This window comes from Rhinatrema bivittatum, chromosome 2 (genome assembly GCF_901001135.1).
Source record: "Rhinatrema bivittatum chromosome 2, aRhiBiv1.1, whole genome shotgun sequence".
NCBI lineage: Eukaryota > Metazoa > Chordata > Amphibia > Gymnophiona > Rhinatrematidae > Rhinatrema > Rhinatrema bivittatum.
In genome coordinates this window covers 809,607,657-809,625,734 of record NC_042616.1, presented here as the reverse complement: position 1 = coordinate 809,625,734, position 18,078 = coordinate 809,607,657, and the positions used below count along the sequence as shown (strand labels likewise).

The following is an 18,078-nucleotide window of genomic DNA, read 5'->3' as shown; positions in this document are numbered from 1 at the left end:
TATTCTTAAACATCACATTTAGTAGAGTTTGCAGATACCATCCCATTGGTTACAGGGATCTCTTATCCCTCATCCATATGGATGTCTCCTTCGACATCCTATTCCTAATTTAGATTTGAAGCATTTGTTTATATTCTCATAGCGTTCAAATGCATGGTAGGCTAAGACATAATGCATTTGCCTTTGTTTCCGCCGTTTTGGAAGCACTCTTGCTTCTGCTATGCCGAAAGTGCCAGGACTCAATATTATGGTTAATTCTTCATCTGAGGTACACTCTCAAGTTGCTGCAGTTCGTCAACATCTGATGATGAGCATGATTGAATCTCCTTCTGAAGCTAATGAGTGAGATTTTCTAAAGGATAAGGTTGTATTTCCATAGAATTTGGTTTAATTGACGGGAAACACAGTTTAAAGTGGCTTACATTTCTACGTAAGTTTGCGATGTTTAATTGTGAGACTGAATGAAGTTTGTTATTTTAATGGCCTAAGACATCATCGGTGAATACGACAGCAATTACCAGCAGCAATGTTACCTCCTCAGGCTGTTATGCTTAACGATGACGGGTAAGCACCAGGTAGCCAATCATTAGGATTGCGTACCGTGGGCAACCTAAGACAGTGGCATTAACCCTGAGTAGAATGATGGATTATTGCTTCAACCATTCTAACCATTCATTGACAATCAATAATCAATCATTGAGAGGAATAATTGGAAATATAGGTCACTGGTATGCTGCTAATAGGACCACACTACAGAGTCTTGGATCAACTGGAAGAAGGCCAGAACAATATCTGAATGAAGAATGAATGTGAGACTGAATGTCATTAAAGCAAAGTACACAATGAGAATGCGTGCACGATTGTGATTGTGAATGTGAGTTGTATAAAAAGAATGATTCAACACCATAAAGAATATGGAAGCCATTTTTAACAGTCCAAAAGGTGGGTCATACTAAATTGATGCTATGACCATCCCAATCCAGGAAATACAATCTCAGCCTTTCATTGGTGAATCGTTTCCCAACGATTCAAGGGGGGAATGTATATAGGCCTTAGGCCTAATCTGTATTTCCTGACTTTGCTGGCAACATATTTCGCAACCATGTGCTTTGGCAAGCTTAGTACCGGAAGAAGCCAACACCCCAGAGACGATACCTGATTGGACTATAAAGTAACGATCATAATTGGATATTAGAAGAAGATAATACACCCAGGATGTGCATCAATGTATTTCTATTGGACAATGCAAAAAGTTTATAAACTCCAGCCCGAGGGCTCCGCATTTGAGAAGCAAGCTGAATGCCAATTGCCACTGACCTGCGTCTCCAGAGAAACAACGACTTCCTCTTTCCTTGTTCCTCTTAACTGTATTGTCTTTGTATTGCTATCAATAAATTTGCCTTTTAGATCATAAAGCTGTCTGAAGGTGCTTTCCGAATACCCGCAGAAAAACAGTTAGTAAAAAACTAACAGGAACGGTTGCAAAATTTAAAAGTTTGCATGAGGCATGGACATTGTTTAAAAATGCCATCTTGAAAATCTAGTTAAAATGTTTTCTGGACATGAAGAAAATAGGCAAGAACAAAAGAACTGGCAAGTTTGATTTAAAATAGCAGTAAGAAAGGCCAAGAAAGAATTTGAGAAGAAGCTCCAGGTGTAAATAAACATGTAGATACAGGTGAGCCAGTTGATATAGTATATTTGGATTTTCAGAAGATATTTGACAAAGTCTCCCATGAGAGATTCCTTAGGAAATTACAAAGTCATGGGATAGGAGGCAGTGTTCAATTATAGACTAATAACTGGTTAAAAGACAGGAAACATAGAATAGGACTAAATGGTCAGTTTTCCAAATGAAGAAAGGTCATTAGCAGAATACCATAGGAGTCTATTCTTGAATCTCTGCTGTTTAATGCACTGTAAACTTAAATGATTTGGAAAAGGGAACAATGAGTGAATTTGCAAATTTGCAGATGAAACAAAATTATTCAAAGTTGTTTAAATAGCAGTGGACTATGAGGAACTGCAGAAGGACCTGGGAACTAGGAGACTGGGCTTCTGGACATGGGATAGAGAGGGACACAGAGAGAAGAAGCATTATGGACCATCCTAAAACATAGAAGATGGTGCTCCATTTTTACTGGTGTGGTCTAAGACCTCTAATTCAAGAAAAGAACTAGACAGAGAGCTAGTCAAAGACATTCAAAAGGTGGGAAAGAAGGGAGAAGTGTTGCTTGCTGGAGATTTTAATCTGTCAGATGTGAATTAGAGTATCTCTTCTGCAGAATCTACAAGAAGTAGAGACACATTTTCAAAGGGATAGCCGTATTAGTCTGGTATAACAAAAATGACAGGAGTCAAGTGGCACTTTATAGACTAACCAATTTATTAAAGCATGAGCTTTCAAGGACAGTGTCCACTTCGTCAGATGCATGAAGTGATATTCAAGAGATGGGTAAAATATATACAAAACAGAGAGAAGGCATTGGATTTAGCAGAACTTGGTGTGGAGAGAATGTTAATAGCATTATAATATAGCCTACTGACAACTGAGGTAATTGTGAAAAGACAAAATCACAGATAGTTGTAGTGAATCATGATGCCACTGTCTCTGTTCAGACATAGGATGATGGTGTTAAGTTTTTTAATGAGTTCCAATTCAGCAGTTTCACAATGGCGTGCTCCTTTGAAGTTTCTTTGTAGGAGCATGGCCACCTTAAGGTCATATAGAGAATGGTTTGCAGGCACGGAGGCGCAGTCGCTTTCTCAAGGGAGATTGTGAGCCCTTGCATCAGGACATGGCTCAGAGAGGAGCCCCAAGTCACATTGTGAGAGGTGAGTGAGTACAGGCACAGGCGGAGCAGGAACAAGGCTGGACTGACGATGAGGCAAGGAAAGTCTGCAATTGGAACAAGGCAGGCTCAGCGCTCCACTGGACCTATACGCCCCAATGAGACATGGACAAGGTTTCAGGTTACTCAGAAGACTCAGACAAGGTTTCAGGATACTCGGAGACACGGACAAGGTTTCAGGTTACTCAGAAGACTCAGACAAGGTTTCAGGTTACTCAGAGACACGGACAAGGTTTCAGGTTACACAGAAGACTCAGACAAGGTTTCAGGATACTTGGAGGTCTCAGGCAAGGATTCAGGAGAAAGTACTGGGTGAGTGCTGCAACGCAGCAAGCCCTACACAGCCGCCCATGGCTGGTCGCGGACCACGCCGGAAGCGAAGCAGATTCCAGAGGAAGCAGTGGAACTTGAAGCCAGGACATGACGAAGATTCAGGAGAGGTCTGCACCGAGGCGCGCCCTACACAGCCGCCTGTGGCTGGTCGCGGACCACACTGAAGCGGAGCAGGTTCTGGTAGAGTCTTGGGCATGGATGGAAGCAGGCACAAGGAACTCCAAAGACCAGGACATGATTCGAGACTCAGGATTCTCGGCATTAAAAACAGAAGCCTTCCAGAGGCTTGCACTGCAGACAAGGAGGTAGGCCTTGTGCCACGAGGCGCCCTACACTGCCCCCCATGGGCTGGTCACGGACCACAACAGTGGCATGCCAGGAAAGAAGAACAAAGGAACCTGGAAGCTGGGCGAATAGCTGGAGATGAGGATGACGGAATCAGGACAGGGACATCGGACATCAGGGACACTGGACGCTGGGACATCTGGAACATCAGGACATCGGAACATCAGGACATCTGGACACGGAACATCAGGACCACTGGACATCAGGGCATCTGGGACATCAGGAACAAGGAACAAGCAGTGAAGGAGCTCCAACGAGAAATGAGACCAGGAACATCAGGACAAAGGAGACCAGGAACATAAAGAACATGGAACGAAGAGCCATCAAGACACAGGAAGACCACGGAGGACCTGGACCAGAAAAAAGACTACAGACCACTGTGAAGACTGAATCTGAAGACACTGAGGGAATGAAACAGAGTCCTTTTATAGGGCTGGATCAGGAGAAGACTGATGACGTCATCGGTTGGGGCCGCGGGGCTTTTCTCGCCGCTGGCCCTTTAAATAGTGCCTAAGGAGAGTTCAGAGGATGGAGAAATCGGCGGCTACAGCCGGGCCATGGAGAGGACAACGGCGACTCCATGCCACGAAGGAGGTCCTGGCGTAGCACACAGGCCACTTAGGTGGAGGTAGCGGCAGCGGTGGCTACCTGCCGCAAAGGGAAGCCCGGCAGTATCTTCTTCACAGTGAAGGCGGAGTCAGCAGTGGCAGCATGGTCCGGGAGTGGCCTAGGCCGCAAAGGAGGATCCTGCAGCGTCGGGCCGGCATCTGGTGAGTGGAGAGCCTGCTCGCAGGATGGGGTCTACCAGCAGGGTCGTAACAGAATGTCCTGGAAGGTCGAAATGTTCTCCTACTGGTTTCTGAATGTTGTCATTTCTAATGTTAAATTTATGGCCATTTATTCTTTTCCTTATAGACTGCCCTGCTTGTCACCTGCCAGCAATGTCTATAAGGAAAAGACATTGCTGGCAGGTGATTGCATATATTAAATTGGAAGAAGAGCAGGTGAATGAGCCCCGGATGTTGTAGTCGATGTTGCTGGGTCCTGTGATGGTGTTGTATGGGTTAATATGTGGACAGAGTTGGCATCTGGTTTTCTGTATGACCTATTTAAGAAAAGTAGACTCTGGGGTGAGTGGGAGGGATTAAAGCCCCAAGAGTAAGACAAAAAACAAGGACTGGATTACCACCTTCTCTTTAGTCACTTCTGTTAAGGACAGAGAAGGGAAAAATATACAGCTGCATGCCCTTCAGCTAGGTCATTTTTAACAATCTATTTGCTGCTTCTTTGGTCACCACAGTACACTGAGCTAATAATTTCAAGGTGCTGTCCACAAGGACTCCAAGGTTCTTTTCCTGTGTGGTGACTCCTAATACAGAACCCATCATTGTGTATCTGTAGTTGGAATTAATTTTTCCTATGTGCATCATTCTGCACTTTTCCACCGTCAGGTGGATTTTAAAAGGGAGACATGTGCAAATATCGGCACTTACGTGTGTGGCCGGGCCTTGTGCGTGCTGCACGCATTTTCAAAATGGCCGGGCCACACGTGTAAGTACCAATACACGTACAATTGTCGGGCCCTTAAAAAGGGGCGGGAAGGAAGCTGGCCAGGAAAGTGGCCATTAGCCGCTGTCCTGGGGAAGCGCATGCTGGCCAACTGCCAGTGCGCACAAATTACTACTGCTCCAGGGGAGCAGTAAGTAGTAAAACCAAGAAACTGTAAATTTCTGGGATGGGTTTAGGGGGTGGAGAGGAGAGGGGAAGAGGGAGGGAGTTTAGGTTGGGAAAGGGAACGGGGGAAGGCCCAATTTTGCTTGTAATTTACTAAAATCCCCCCCACCCCGTGCTGCCCACACATGCACGTGCAGATTATAAAATCCACGCATCCATATGCGCCCACACCGAGAACCGCGCGCACCTTTTAAAATCTACCCCATTATATTTCATCTAACATTCAGTTCTCTAGTCTTGCAAGATCCTTCTCACATTTCTCTGCTGTTTTAACAACTTATATTATCTGTTGTGGACTAGCTAGACAGTGGACTCTTAGGCCGGCCTGCGGGAGACCTGGGGTAGTTGGACTATGGTTTCGGGGCAGCAGGCCGGTAGGCAGACCAGGCTGGTGTAGACAGTAGGCTTCACCCAGAGACTGGTGCTCCCCTGGGAGGAGCCCTTGGGAGCCCAGCCGCTTGGGACTCAGGAGGTTCACCCTGGAAGCCGGTGTCCCCCCGGGAGGAGCCTGTAGGAACCTGGCCGCTGGGACTTAGGTGATCTCTGGTCCGGATCTTGAATAGGTTGGAACTGGAGCGGATGAAGGAGGCCTGGCAGGAACTGCAGCGAGCTGAAGACAGGCAGAGAGAAACCAGGCAGGAACTGTAGCAGGCTGAAGGCAAGCAGAGCAGGACCAAGCAGGAACTGTAGCGAGCTGAAGGCAGGCAGAGCAGGACCAGGCAGGAACCTGGACAGGTGCTGAAGCAGGCAAGAACTGAGAGGTTAGAAGTGCGAGCAAGTCACATAGTAGACCAAGCAGGCAGACAGACAGGAGCGGTGTGCGAGGACGTCACACACCAGGGCTCAGGGCAACTGGGCACCACAAAGGGACCCGGTTGCAAGGTGTCGTAGTGGGGTCCGTGGGGAGATTAAGTAGGACTGGGCGTCTGACATCAGGAGCGGGGGCGGAGCGCGCTCTGGCGGGAAATGGGCTATATCAGCACTGTGACAGCGTGCGCCTAAGGAGCCCAGGGTAATGGCGTCTCCCCCGCGGAGACGCTCACGGAGCTGGTTCAGGCATCGAGTGGCCCAGCTGGAACTTTGAGGTAAGGGCCGGGACGCGAGGGTCGCGGAGCGGACCGCAACATTATCTGCAAATTTGATCACCTCATCCATTGTTCAAGACCTCTCATGATCTTAAAGACAGTCTGTTTCTTTATATTGGCCAGGTGAATGGTAGTATACGCTTATCATAAACACATCCATCACACATTACATTTTTATACATAAGGTTTCCACAATGCTATTTGTTTCCTGCATGATTTTTATTCTGCTTAAGAACATAAGAAATTGCCATACTGGTAACAAATTCCAGAGCTTTATTGTGCACTGAGTGAAAAAGAATTTTCTCCAATTAGTCTTAAATGTGCTACTTGCTAACTTCATGGATTGCCCCCTAGTCTTTCTATTATTCAAAAGTGTAAATAACCGATTCACATCTACTTGACTCATAAGAATATAAGAAATTGCCATACTGGGTCAGACCAAGAGTCCATCAAGCCCAGCATCCTGTTTCCAACAGTGGCCAATCCAGGCTACAAGTACCTGGCAAGTACACAAACACTAAGTAGATCCCTTTATTTATAGTGCCACCCCTCTTATCACGTTGACATAATTTATATCTTGCTATGACAGTGCCCCATTGGTAATCCTTCTTCCATCATGTCTCTGAGATGCATATTATGTCTATATCCTTGCATAATGTCATACTTTCAACTTTCCAATCTTACTTTTCAGATTTCTGGCATTGGTATTTTAATGAATGATTTTTATTATAATTTCTAATTGTATTTGTATTCACAACCTACTTATTAGCAGATAATATAGGCAGTTCATAGTCATTCATAGACTACCTCCAGCACTTAGGTTACCTATCCAGCACCTATTGTGATGTTGCCAGTTTGTCACCAACCTTCAGTGATGAACAAGCCATACTGCCTACCTACCACATGATACCTCTGGGAGTAGTTGGCCAATACATTTTGCACATTGGCAAGCTTTGGATAGAGGCTGGTTGTGGGCTCATGAGGCAATGGCTTGGCATCCCCTTCTCTAGCCTTAATGCTATGCACAGAGTTGATGATTGAGAGTCTATCAAGACACCTACCTTGGTCTGGGTATGAACAAAGTACAAAATGCTCAAACACCATAGGAGATGCATCCTATAGAAAATCTACTCTGCTGTAATGGCCACAAGTCATGCCAGCCCTGGGGACAAGCAAGGGCCTCAAACCAGAATCTACCTGAAAGATGGCAACTCTGTTTGGAATTTTCACATTCTGTAAGCTTACCTCCCTGGGAGTCTGGAGCCTAGGTGCTTTAATGGTGGCCACAGATAGGATAAGGAGTGTAACAGTTACTACCAATTTTAATGAACCAACTACTCTGCCTATTGTAAACCGGTACGATAAGACCTGGTCTTGAGCATCGGTATATTAAAAGAATTTAAATAAATAAATAAATAAATAAATAAATATTTTGTATGAATCTACAGAAAGCAGAACATGACTAGCCCTGAGCTGTACAGGCTAAGGCGCAAGCAGCACCCTCACACAGAAACATAGAAATGATGGCAGAAAAGGACCTAATGGTCCATCCAGTCTGCCCAGCAAGCTTATGGTTGTAACTACTGGCCATACAAGCCACCTTTATAATTATCAGTTTCCCAGACTGGTTGCTGTTTGAGTCCAATTCCCCATTCCCTCTTGCCAATTCTCACATCTCTATATTTATCAATGGCTACTTGTGACATTTTAGGATAGGTCCAGGGCTTAAAACACAGCTTTGCCTTGGGTTGAATGAGGAGAACCTTTTGTTGGGTAACATGTGGGTGCTGTTCTATTCATCACCTTACTCTGACCTATCCATTTCAGAGGTGACTTTGCAAAACATGTGAAGTCATAAGAACATAAGAAATTGCCTTGCTGGGTCAGACCAAGGGTCCATCAAGCTCAGCATCCTGTTTCCAACAGAGGCCAAACCAGGTCACAAGAACGTGGCAAGTACCCAAACACCAAGAAGATCCCATGCTACTGATGCAATTAATAGCAGTGGCTATTAGCTAAGTAAACTTGATTAATAGCAGTTAATGGACTTCTCCTGCAAGAACTTATCCAAACCTTTTTTGAACTCAGCTACACTAACTGCACTAACCACGTCCTCCCGCAACAAATTCCAGAGTTTGTGTGTTGAGTGAAAAAGAACTTTCTCCGATTAGTTTTAAATGTGCCACATGCTAACTTCATGGCGTGCCCCCTAGTCTTTCTATTATTCAAAAGAGTAAATAACCGATTCACATCTACCCGTCTAGACCTCTCATGATTTTAAACACCTCTATCATATCCCCCCTCAGCTGTCTCTTCTCCAAGCTGAACAGCCCTAACCTCTTCAGCCTTTCCTCATAGGGGAGCTGTTCCATCCCCTTTATCATTTTGGTTGCCCTTCTCTGTACCTTCTCCATCGCAACTATATCTTTTTTGAGATGCGGCGACCAGAATTGTACACAGTATTCAAGGTGCGGTCTCACCATGGAGTGATATAGAGGCATTAGGACATTTTCCATTTTATTATCCATTCCCTTCCTAATAATTCCTAACATTCTGTTTGCTTTTTTGACTGCTGCAGCACACTGAGCTGACGATTTTAAAGTATTATCCACTATGATGCCTAGATCTTTTTCCTGGGTGGTAGCTCCTAATATGGAACCTAACATCGTGTAACTACAGCAAGGGTTATTTTTCCCTATATGCAACACTTTGCATGTCCATGTGAACATTTACACCTACTCTCTAGAAGGTATAAATATGTGTACTTATGCTGTGCTCAGGTATGTGCTGTCACATTAATTTTCAACATGAACTTATGTGCATAAGAACACTTTGAGAATTAGGGCTGAAGTTTGCATGTACATTCAGCTCTATGTGGGCTGTTAGAAAAATTGGCTCTAAATTAACACATTCAAGATAAATAAATGGGAGAATGTCAACTTCATGCACATAAACAGGTCAGAACTAATAAAGGGCTACCATAATGGCACAGGTCTGCATCATGGACGTAGTTTTAAAAGGAGTTACAAATGTAAATGTAACATGCTATCATAGCAATTTTAAAAAGCCATTTGCTCATGTAAAGTGCACTTAAACATGAATATCATATGGAAAATTTCATGACATATATTGAGCAATTTTCAAAAGTCCACTTACTTGAGTAAAGTTCATTTGCATTTGTAAAACCTAATTTTAAGCATATAAATGCTTTCTAAAATCAAGCCCCATAAGCATTGTAGGGTAAAATTTAAGGATCTAAATCCTGGAAATAGGAGAGAGAAAACATAACACGAACATTAAAACATCTTATGGTATAAATAATTCAAAAGAGACAAGTATTTCTTGTGAAAAGGAAGAATTAGACAACCGATCACATCATGAGGCTGCGAGTGGCATATGCACAGGAATATAGCAAGAAAATAATTCTTCACTAAAAGGGTGGTGGGTGCATGGAGCAACTTCTAGCTGAGGTATGTAGGTCGAAAATTAGATTGCAAACAGACATGAGATAAGCATATAAGATCCTTAAGGTGAGGAAGCAAGATTTATAAAATAAAAGCAATAATCAAGATACAAAAGAATAATGTTAGACAAGTTTTTTCTTCCAATAGAAAATTGTAACAAAAAAAAGTAGACTACGTTATGGACGGTGAATCACTTTGAAAACTCATTTAATTGAAAACATGAAGAAAAATATATTCAAACAGGTAGCAAGTAAAAGTATGCACAGACACAAGGAGGTGCCACTATGCAGCTACATAGACACTCGGAAAAGGGAGTGAAAAGTGCAGATGTGGGTAATTTCCAAACCTACACAATTGCCTGAGTATCTCTAATTATGATTTTGTCCTTGTAAAATATATTTTCAAAGCATTGTTTTCTTCTTCCAAGTTCAAGAATGCCATAAAATGAAGAATATATGTTGTTTTAATATCTATGTCCATCCATATCACACACTTTTAGGCAGCCATATGGGTTCAGAACATGAGTGATTTTGCAATTTCTGATTTAGCACTTCTAAATATCAGCCTATTTCAGGGGTAGGCAATGTCAGTCCTGAAGTGTCACAATCATGTCTGGTTTTCAGGATATCCACAATGAATATGCATGAGGTATATTTGCATGCATTGCTTCCATTGTAGGCAAATATATCTCATGCATATCTGTTATGGATGTCCTGAAAACCAGACCTTTTTGTGGCACTCTAGGACCGGAGCTGCCTACCCCTGGTCTATTTCTTAATTCTGATAGTGTAAACACAGTACAAAGTTAAGAAGGTCGACAGGCACCCAATTTGTGAATATGGCAGTACAAATACTCAAGGCAACAAACATCAGCAAATATAGATGGATGGATGCATTGTACTATTTTCATACCTTGTAAATCAGTATTCTTTTGAAAGTTCATTTCTTTTATTTGAAAGAATTGCATTAGAATTCTAACAGCAGTCTATTTGTTAGACAAAACAAGTCTTACACTGTACAACTAAACTTGCATTGCCAATGGCAAAAATCTGTAATAAGCCTACATCTCCTTATTGCAATTCATACTCGTTTTCTTGCAGCTACCATTAAAACCTGCCTTCAGTATTACTCTTTCCTAATGCAGCTCTGTGAGTGAAAAGGGAGAGAGCAGAACTAAGTCTGAGAGGTTGAGGGAAAGCCTGAAGTGCGACAGAAAGCCACTAAAATAATCTTGACTTTAACCCTACCATCAGGCTCTTCAATATAGGGCTTTGGTTTCTTTCTCAATTTGGATTTCTTCTTATTGTTCCTTTCCAGGAGTTCTTTTATATGCTGAGTCACTGGGAAACAAACAAAATGATGAACACAACTGAACAAAAACCAAATGATAGGAGCACACAAACCTTGTTTCCAAACCATTCTCAGAATTATAGCAACCATACAAAGGGCAAACATCAATGGGTTATTACTGTGGCTGCAGATAGACATTTTCAGCAACAAATGAGTCAAGGCCTAATTTAGTGGTCTTTATTATATTTAGAAATTTGCCAATACTTACTGTCAAACTTTTCAAAAGAATGGATTTTGAAATAAAGATTTTTAACAGCAAAACAATAACCTGGAAATGTAACCTACAGGTCAGTGTGGAACTGTGATAGAACTAAAACAGGGATGGCGAACTCCAGTCCTCGAGGGCTGCAAACAAGCCAGGTTTTCAGGATATTGACAACGAATATGCATGAGAAAGATCTGCATGCACTGCCTCCATTGGATGCAAATCTTTCTCATGTGTGCTCACCATGGATATCCTGAAAACCTGGCCTGTTTGCAGCCCTCGAGGACTGAAGTTCGCCATCCCAGAACTAAAGGGAATGTCAGGGTTCTTTTTGGTTATCACCTCTGATGAAAACATTTGGATAAGCTAAAATGTGTGTTAGGTTGCTGACAGATGCTTTAAAAGCAATGAATCAAGCTTATTTTTTATGCTGTGACTATCTCTTAAAACAAATTGGTGAGGTATTTAATGTGTGTGGAAACAGTTTTCATTTGTTCACAGTACTGATACCATAAAGGCAGGAATAGGGCAAGCTTCCCTCCTCCAACAGTGTTCTCTACCAAGGTGTTCAACCCGCTCTGGAAGGATCATTGTTAGAGGTAGGAAAAAAGTTCAGTCTCCATGCACTAGAGCAGTTGTTCTCAACAATATCATCGTGAGCACCCTAGCTGGCCAGGTTAACAGGCTATCACTAATGAATATGCATAAGATATATTTGTATACATCAACCTGGTCGTGACTAGGTTTTGAACCAGTGTACTAGAGCATCAGCTTGCAACTCACGTAGGGTGACCAGATAATTCTGTATTCACTAGGTCATCTTTGTACAGTCTTGTTTTTACTAACCATCTCAGTGTACGCTAGTAGAATCCTGGTTCAATAAAAAAATAGGACTATGACTACCAGTATGGTTTGAGATTAAAGGAAAAAGGAAGATAGCCTTTATCAGGTTTTCTTCTCCTAGGATTCCCAGAATATTTCTGATACCTTTAGCAGGACACCAATAATAGTAATTTTTCCTTCAATAATGTGCCTCATCATTGTGCAGTGTGTACCATTAGTAAAGATGAAATTAAATCTCTCTAGGTTGTGATGCCTTTTATTGGATCAACAAAAAGATGTGGTTGTATATGAGATTTCCCTTCATCAAACATAACACGTGATAAAAAGACCTATGTGGTCTTTCTTTTTACTGCTCCAATAAAAGGTATCTTGATCTACAAAAATTCCAGTCTTCTTTAGCACTATTATGGCCACAAGAACTTTGCACTATGACAGATGAAAAGTGCAGTCATAAATTTTAATGTCTGTTGCTGTTTCATCACATACAACCTTGACCTGATGATTTGAAAACAAGGCTTTATACACAAAAAATGACATGGACATAATAAATAATGAAATGTAATAAAAGAAGAATAAAAAATAATCTGCTACGACAGAATCTTTTACTCCTGCATTCTTAGCAAACATTTTGAACATTAGGCTTAAGCACTGATTTCTCAATTCTGGGACCCTGGTCTATATCTTACCTTGATCAAAACTAACTGAAAACCAGAGGTAAAGAGAAAATGAGCTTCAGGGATATAGGAAGCTTAATGCTCAATAATGAGCAATTATTAAAATATGCAAATATACACACTCTCTCTATTCCCACAAACTATGCAGACTCAATGCCATGAGGTCAATAGTATTTTATCCAAAGCATGATGTGCTGAAGACTCAATGCATGGGTCTATATAGCTGAAATGGGGCTAGTACATGCTTAGCTTGTAGATTACTCTCATTCATCTAGGGGTGACAATAGAGCGCAAAACTGTGAACCTGCACATCCTGAGTCATCCCTCTATCTGCCCCTTATCCTTCTGATAAAACAGATTTCCAACTGTAAGCTGATGGGAAAAGGAACATTGTAAATATGAGAACTATCTTGTTTATTCTGCATAATACATATTATTATTATTCTTTGATCAGGAACAGAAACTGCACGTGTATAATCCAATCTTATGAGTTCACAGATACAGTGAAATTTTCCTGTCACTAACTCGTTCAAATCTTTAATTTTCAGAATCCCATATTCTAAGAAGAAGAAGAATTATAATAATTAAGTAATTAAGATCTTTACAACATTATCTCACCATAAACTTAGTCCTGGTAATCTGGCTGATTTTACTGCAGTTATAAACTACATAACATATAAATTCAATAGAAACTCCTGGGAGGAAGTGACGTCATCGAGACTGATGGCAGCCTAAACCCGAGTCTCCTCCGATGCCTGACAGTATCTATGTCCATCAAACCTCCTAGCGGGACATTCGAGGCGTCAATTATCATTTTTCTGCTCTCGGACCAGTAGCAGATGACGACCAGACGAAAAACCTGCGATTTAAAGAAGTATTCGTATCACAAATTGGCGCTGGAAGGAGAGCCTCAGGAACCCAACATGGCGGATGCGCACGAGGCCGCTACGACTCCGGCGGACAGCCGGGCGGATTCGCCGCCAGGCTCACTTGAACTACCTACCAAATCCGAAATGCGGGGCTGGTTTGAAGAACTGAAAAAAGATATAGCGACCAATACAGCGGATATAAAGACCTCGATCGAAGAATTGCGTGGGGATATCGCAGAACATGGGCGGCGCATCTTTGAAGTGGAGACCCGAGCGGAAGCTAACAGTGATGGGCTGAAAACCGCGCGGGAGCAACTAACCACTTTACACAATGAGATGGAACACCTCCAAGATAAAGTAGAAGACCTTGAAAATAGGTCCCGACGCCAAAATCTACGCTTTCGTGGTGTTCCTGAGCTTCCTGACTACGCTGACAGTGCAGCAGTAGTCGCACAGATAAGCGTGATGCTGCTTACTGCAGGTGAGGCGGACAAAGCCGCGATCTCAGATGCAGAGATTAAATTATTCCGGGCGCACCGAGTGCTGGGCCCACGGAACTCGAATGTACCTAAAGACATTATAGCCTGTTATTTTGACTTTGGCCTCAAGGAAAGAATCGCTAGCATAGCGAGAAGGCAGTCCTCGTGGCAATGGGAAGGGCACGAGATTATGGTTTTTATTGATCTCGCCCCGTCCACAATTAAGAAAAGAAGGGACTTTCAACCTATAACCAGCCTGCTCCGCAAGGAAAGTGTTCGTTATCGCTGGCTGTTCCCGTTTGGGATCAGCTTCGCCATTAAAGGGGAGATGCATAGGGTGCGGACCCTAGCGGAAGCCTCCCCAAATTCTCAAAGAGGCGGGCTATTCAGATTGCGCCGGATTAGCAGGCCCTCCACCGTCTCTTGCACGTAAGGACGAACCGCCACGATGGCAAAGGGTGATTCGGGGAGACCGAAGGCTGCGCCGCCAAACGGCTACCGAACCCCACGGATGATATTCTACCAGCTGGGGAATTCCTTCGGAGTTAATTTTCTTTTCTCAGAGATGGAGCGTTGACTTGGCACAGAATGATGCAGCATACTTTATGGGCGTTTGTCTAGCAGCTTAAATGGGACAGCTGCATGGAGCGGTGCCTGTGTCTATCTTTAGGTTTCAAAGTTTTATATGTTACTGAATACTTCTTTACTTGGCTAGCGGATGCTGGCTCTTTTTGTGCTTTATAGAGGGGAGCCTTAAGGCTCAGTTTGATGCTTATATTTTATTCTGTAAGATGTCGGGTTGAAGGCAAAGGTTGGAATGACTGTTTCCTCCATTATACACGTAGTATTGTCCTCGAGAGAGGAACATGCTGCGGTGGGGTTGGGAAAGCGGGAGGGGGGGAGGGGACTGAGGTGGGTAACGGTATTTATGCTTTATTTTTCTGTACGAGGGTTAAGCAACAGTTGCAGATCAGAGGGAAGCATGGATCCAATGCATAGTGGGATGCAGGGGCCTATCCTAATGGCTTTTCTAATCAAACATTATGGCGAATATGACCATTTGGTCCCTTAACGTCAAGGGGTTGAACTCGCCACTTAAGAGGCAGTCTTTATTTTCTGACTTAGCCTACCATAAGGTCATGATTGGGATGGTTCAAGAAACACATTTAAAAAAGAGGTACGAACGTTTACTTCAAAATAAGATTTATACCAGGCAATATTGGGCGGCCAGGCCTTTGTCCCACAAATATCTTGGGGTCGGAATATTAATTCATAGAGATCTCATGTATGAAGAATTGGCCTGCTATTCTGACCCCGAGGGTAGATATCTTATGCTAATTATTGCTATAGGAGGGGTAAAATATTCCTTGTTAAGCGTCTACGCTCCCAACAGTGCCCAAGGAGCTTACCTTGACCGCTTATCTAAGCTTATTGATCAATGTGCGGAAGGACACTTGCTAATAGGGGGCGACTTTAATTTGACCTCTAATCCTAGATTGGATAACTCCCATGGGAATACACAAACTAAGAAGAAGGATCGGCAGTGCTTTCATAGCTTTCTTCGCCGGTAAGTTTAATTGATACATGGCGGGTGTGGCATCCCAATAGAAGGGGCTATACCTTTTTTTCTAAGGTTCATAAAACATATTCTAGAATAGACTATTTACTGGTCGCAAAGAGCTGCTCTAATTATGTTAGTGCTCCGACGATAGGGGTTACCACTTGGTCGGATCACAGCCCAGTATCTTTACAGATAGTTTTTTCTGCTATGGATAAAGGCATCCGATTCTGGAAGCTTAACGATAGTTTGCTGGCGGATGCTGACTACTGCGACCTTTTAAACTCGAATATTCAGGAATATTTGCAGCTTAATGAGACCCCGGACATGGCTCCGTCCACGCTATGGGATTGCCTGAAAGCAGTAATTAGGGGCAGGCTCATTGCCAGGGGTGCCCACATGAAACGTCAGAGACAGAGAGCTAAGACCGAAATTATAGGGCAGTTACAAAGGCTGGAACTATTACATTCTACGTCCGGCAATAAATGCCTTTTGGCAAAAATGGACAAATTACGCATGCAATTGGTGGAACTAGAGGCAGCCCAAGTAGCGTTTGGTCTGGAGCGGGCCAAACAGGCCTTTTACGAGGGTGGGAATCGGGCTGGCAGATATTTAGCACGGAAATTAAAGGCCCAACAATCTGTGTTTAATATAGTCAAGTTGAAGGATGAACAGGGGAACATAATTACCTCTAATACTGATATTCGACAAAGGTTTTTGCGATTTTACTCAGCTCTATATGCTAATAACCCTACTATTGACCCTGGAGAGATCGATCGCTATCTGTCGTCTGTACAGCTTCCCCAGATACCCCGGATGCTCAAAAATATCTAACCCGGGATATCACGGCGGCGGAGGTAATGTGGGCTATACGGGCTCTGAAGCTGGGTAAGTCCCCTGGCTTGGACGGCTTCACGGCCATTTTTTACAAGAAATTTGCCGCCACAATAGCCCCAACGCTAGTAAAGCTATTTAACTCTTTGCAAGGCCAAGGTTCTCTATCTAGAGAGGCGAATCTGGCGGGGGTGACACTTCTGGCCAAGCCGGGGAGAGACCCTACTTTATGCGGGTCCTACCGCCCCATATCCTTAATAAACTTGCACATGAAGTTACTAGCAAAAATCCTGGCCCATAGGCTGAACACTTTTCTACCTGACTTAATCCATCAAGATCAGTCGGGTTTCATTCCGGGACGCATGGCGTCGGATAATGTCCGGAAGGCTGTGGGCGCTATGGGGTGGGCGAGATCTCAGCAAATCCCCATGACACTCCTGGCCATCGACGCTGAGAAAGCCTTTGACTATGTGCATTGGCCCTTCTTATTTCAGACACTGCAGTGTTATCAATTGGGGGATAGATTTATCACCTGGATCCGCAAACTCTATGAGGCACCCACAGCGTGTCTAAAAATTAATGGGGGGTACTCCTCATCTTTCGCTGTGCGGAGGGGGACGAGACAGGGTTGCCCCCTCTCCCCATTATTGTTTGCGCTTTATTTGGAACCCTTCGCCCAAAAAATCAGGAGTAATCCCTTACTTTCAGGGATACAGGTTGGTGGCTTCTCCTCCAAGCTTTCATTATTCGCAGATGACATACTATTTACCATTACTGATCCTATAGCATCGCTGCGGGAAGTCTCCACTGAACTCACTACATTCAGTTCTGTTTCGGGGTTCACCGTTAACTGGGACAAATCTGAATTGCTCAACGTGTCCTTACCCCTGGGAATGGCGGAACAGATACAGCAGAGTTTCCCTTTTAAATGGGCTCGGCAAAAATTGAAATATCTGGGGGTTTATTTGGGGGTGAGTGATAGCTTGTTCCAATTAAACTACCCGCCTTTAATGGCAAAACTTTATAAGGATCTCGAAGAGTGGGACCGCTACCATATATCTTGGTTAGGGAGGTTGGCGGTGGTTAAAATGAATATTCTTCCTCGGATATTGTATTTACTGCAAACTTTGCCTATTGTGGTCCCAGTTAAGCTTCTGGATAAATGGCAGAACAGATTGAATAAATATTTGTGGAAAGGAAGGAGAGCTCGTATTGCGAAGCAGACTATATTTGCCCCGGTTGCAGGGCGGTTTGGGGATGCCTAATTTAGCTCGATATCAGGGTGCAGCTCAGCTCAAAGCAGCTATAGAATGGCATAAAGTTAACCCTAGCAAGCCCTGGGTACAGTTGGAGCAGGCAATCATAGGGGATATGCCCATCACTGCGCTTCTGTGGCAGAGGCGGGCTACATGGCCCCAGAGCGGGCAACTACCTGATACGGTAGAGGTCACTC

At 43.4% G+C, this 18,078-nt stretch overlaps 1 protein-coding gene across 3 annotated transcripts in view; it reads right to left on the bottom strand.

The window, feature by feature from the left end:
• ARHGAP39 (Rho GTPase activating protein 39) overlaps window positions 1-18,078 on the bottom strand; it is a 725,782-nt gene that overhangs the window by 272,021 nt on the left and 435,683 nt on the right. For 2 of the 3 annotated variants that reach the window (XM_029592209.1, XM_029592212.1), the window contains one exon: window positions 11,061-11,153. The exons of the other annotated variant lie outside the window; for it this stretch is intronic. In XM_029592209.1, coding sequence (XP_029448069.1) covers window positions 11,061-11,153 — 93 coding nt within the window. The remainder of the gene's footprint in view (window positions 1-11,060; window positions 11,154-18,078) is intronic. 3 annotated transcript variants of the gene reach the window in all.